The following is a 2,475-nucleotide window of genomic DNA, read 5'->3' as shown; positions in this document are numbered from 1 at the left end:
TCACTTAAGGTTAGTGTTTCCTTATTGATTTTCTATCTGAATGATCTGTCCACTGATGTAAGTGGGGGCATTAAATTCCCCTGCTACTATTGTGATATTGTTGATTTCTCCCTTTATGTCTGTTAATATTTGCTCTATGTGTTTAGGTACTCCCATATTGGGTGCATTTATATTTACAATTGTTATATCTTCTTCTTGGATTGATCCCTTGATCATTAAGTAACAGCCTTCTTTGTCTCTTTTAACAGTCTTTGTTTTAAAGTCTATTTTGGCTTCAAACCCTGGAAGCTCCGAGGTGCTATCGACGCCACCCTCACCCCTGCAGCCATGATCTCCTTAACAGACACCCAGAAAATTGGAATGGGATTAACAGGATTTGGAGTGTTTTTCCTGTTCTTTGGAATGATTCTCTTTTTTGACAAAGCACTACTGGCTATTGGAAATGTTTCATTTGTGGCTGGCTTGGCTTTTGTAATTGGTTTAGAAAGAACATTCAGATTCTTCTTCCAAAAACATAAAATGAAAGCTACAGGATTTTTCCTGGGTGGTGTATTTGTAGTCCTGATTGGTTGGCCTTTGATAGGCATGATCTTTGAAATTTATGGATTCTTTCTCTTGTTCAGGGGCTTCTTTCCTGTGGTTGTTGGATTTATTAGAAGAGTGCCAGTCCTTGGATCACTCTTGAATTTACCTGGAATTAGATCATTTGTAGATAAAGTCGGAGAAAGCAACAATATGGTATAGCAACAAGTGAATTGAAGACTCATTTAAAATATTGCATTATTTATAAAATCCTTTGAAGAATATTCAGCACAAAATTAAATTACATGAAATAGCTTGTAATGTTCCTTACAGAAGTTTAAAACATATAGCCTACAGAGTAGCAACAGCAGTTAACAAAGAAGCAGTGAAAACAGACTTCTAACCAAGTCATCTAAGAAGTCAGCAAGCAAACTGAAGGAGATGAAATCTATGTTACAATGCATATTGAAACTCTTGAAGGGGATTTTTACTGTTTTTCCACAATGTATGAAACACAGCCATCCTTAGAGAACTGTAGTGCCTGTTTCTTTTCTTTTTCTTTTGAAGATGCAAGCACACCCATAGGCATTTGCTTTTTAGAACTGTAATGTCCTCTGCAACAGCGAAACTATTTCCAGTTGCACTGTGTCTCTGAAAGTGATGCATGAGTTAGATTGGATTATGTCATCGTAATATATTAAAACCAGGAAAACCCAGTGTCGATGTATGAATCACTTTTTTTCTTTTTGGTAAACGTATGGTTAAAATAAAACTTTTATGGTTCTTCTGAATCTTAATATTTTAAAGCCAGATGAAAATCTGAACTAGATATTCTTTGCTGGAATATGCAAAGGTCATTCTTTACTAGCTTGTAGTTTCTAAGTTATAGCTGACTCAGCACTTTTTCTTTCAGGAACACATTCTGGAAGTTCTCATACTTCTTGGGACTCTCACATGAGCATCTGTATCTTTCATGACATGTAAGCATTTAACAAAAAAAGCATTCTTGGTGATGAAGGAGTCTGTTACATAGCTCATTTCATTGAATAGTTTGTTATTTAAGATATTACGTGATGCAACCCAAATGGATATTTCCATGTTGTGATCCAGTTTTTCTTTTATTTTTTAAATTTTAACAGTGATTTATTATTTTGCTTTTCATAAAATAACTACTGGTAATATTTACTTTAAGATGTACTGTGTTAAAAGGTTAAACTTACAGCTATTTTTTAAGGGCTATTTCCATAAGCCAAGTTTTCCCTTATTTTCAGCTTTTTCATAACATAAAAATCAATATGCATAATGTGTGTTTCATATGATCACTCTTCATTTGAGTTCATGGAGAGAATATCTGAGTTCACATACTAAATTATTTTACTGTAATTAAACTGGCTATAGTTCTGAAAAACATGACACTACAAAAATGATGTGTTGCCTTCTCTACTGTTGCTGCTTGACAGGCAGTAGGAAACAGTAGTTGTTTCTTCATTAGTAGTTTTCCAAGGTGGCACCCTTATGGTAGATGTAGGAAGACATTTCAAGAGTCATAGTACTATTTGTTTTACCACTAATGATTATACTATTTACTCTTTTTTTTAACAGTTGCAAAGCTTTTTAATGTATAAAATCATAATTGAAATTTGTGATTTTTATTGACAAATGTGTCTACAAAATATATTACAGCCTATGTTATTTTTAGTTAAATCTCTTGATGCACAGAGAAGTCGCAACCTTGCTCATCTAAAGAAGGAAGGACTTGGTAGATAGTCTAATGGTTCAGCCTTGTGGATTACTGTCTTTTTGGTACTGGCATTTGACTTATAATCTGTGAAAACAGATGATATTGACAAAATGAGACTCCTACCTCAATAGTTCATGGAATAATAAGAAACCTAGTGTTGTGTCTAATGTTCTTCAAAAAAGTAATATCCTCACTTGGAGAGTATCAAATAT

The 2,475-nt window shown here is 33.7% G+C and overlaps 1 protein-coding gene across 1 annotated transcript; it reads left to right on the top strand.

Annotated features, from left to right (window-relative positions):
• The first annotated feature begins 274 nt into the window (after nucleotides 1–274).
• On the top strand, nucleotides 275–1,222 carry LOC103019276 (vesicle transport protein GOT1B-like). Its single transcript, XM_057527982.1, has one exon. It carries the CDS (start codon nucleotides 328–330, stop codon nucleotides 742–744), a length of 417 nt encoding a protein of 138 aa, XP_057383965.1. The 5' UTR covers nucleotides 275–327; the 3' UTR covers nucleotides 745–1,222.
• The last annotated feature ends 1,253 nt before the right edge of the window (nucleotides 1,223–2,475 follow it).

This window comes from Balaenoptera acutorostrata, chromosome 14, assembly GCF_949987535.1.
Source record: "Balaenoptera acutorostrata chromosome 14, mBalAcu1.1, whole genome shotgun sequence".
Taxonomy (NCBI): Eukaryota; Metazoa; Chordata; class Mammalia; order Artiodactyla; family Balaenopteridae; genus Balaenoptera; species Balaenoptera acutorostrata.
Note: the sequence above shows the minus strand (reverse complement) of the source record. Positions and strands in the feature narration are given on the sequence as shown.

What these genes read in the sequence shown, in the direction of transcription:
- LOC103019276 (XM_057527982.1), top strand. Translation starts at nt 328, where the DNA reads ATGATCTCCTTAACAGACACCCAGAAAATTGGAATGGGATTAACAGGA.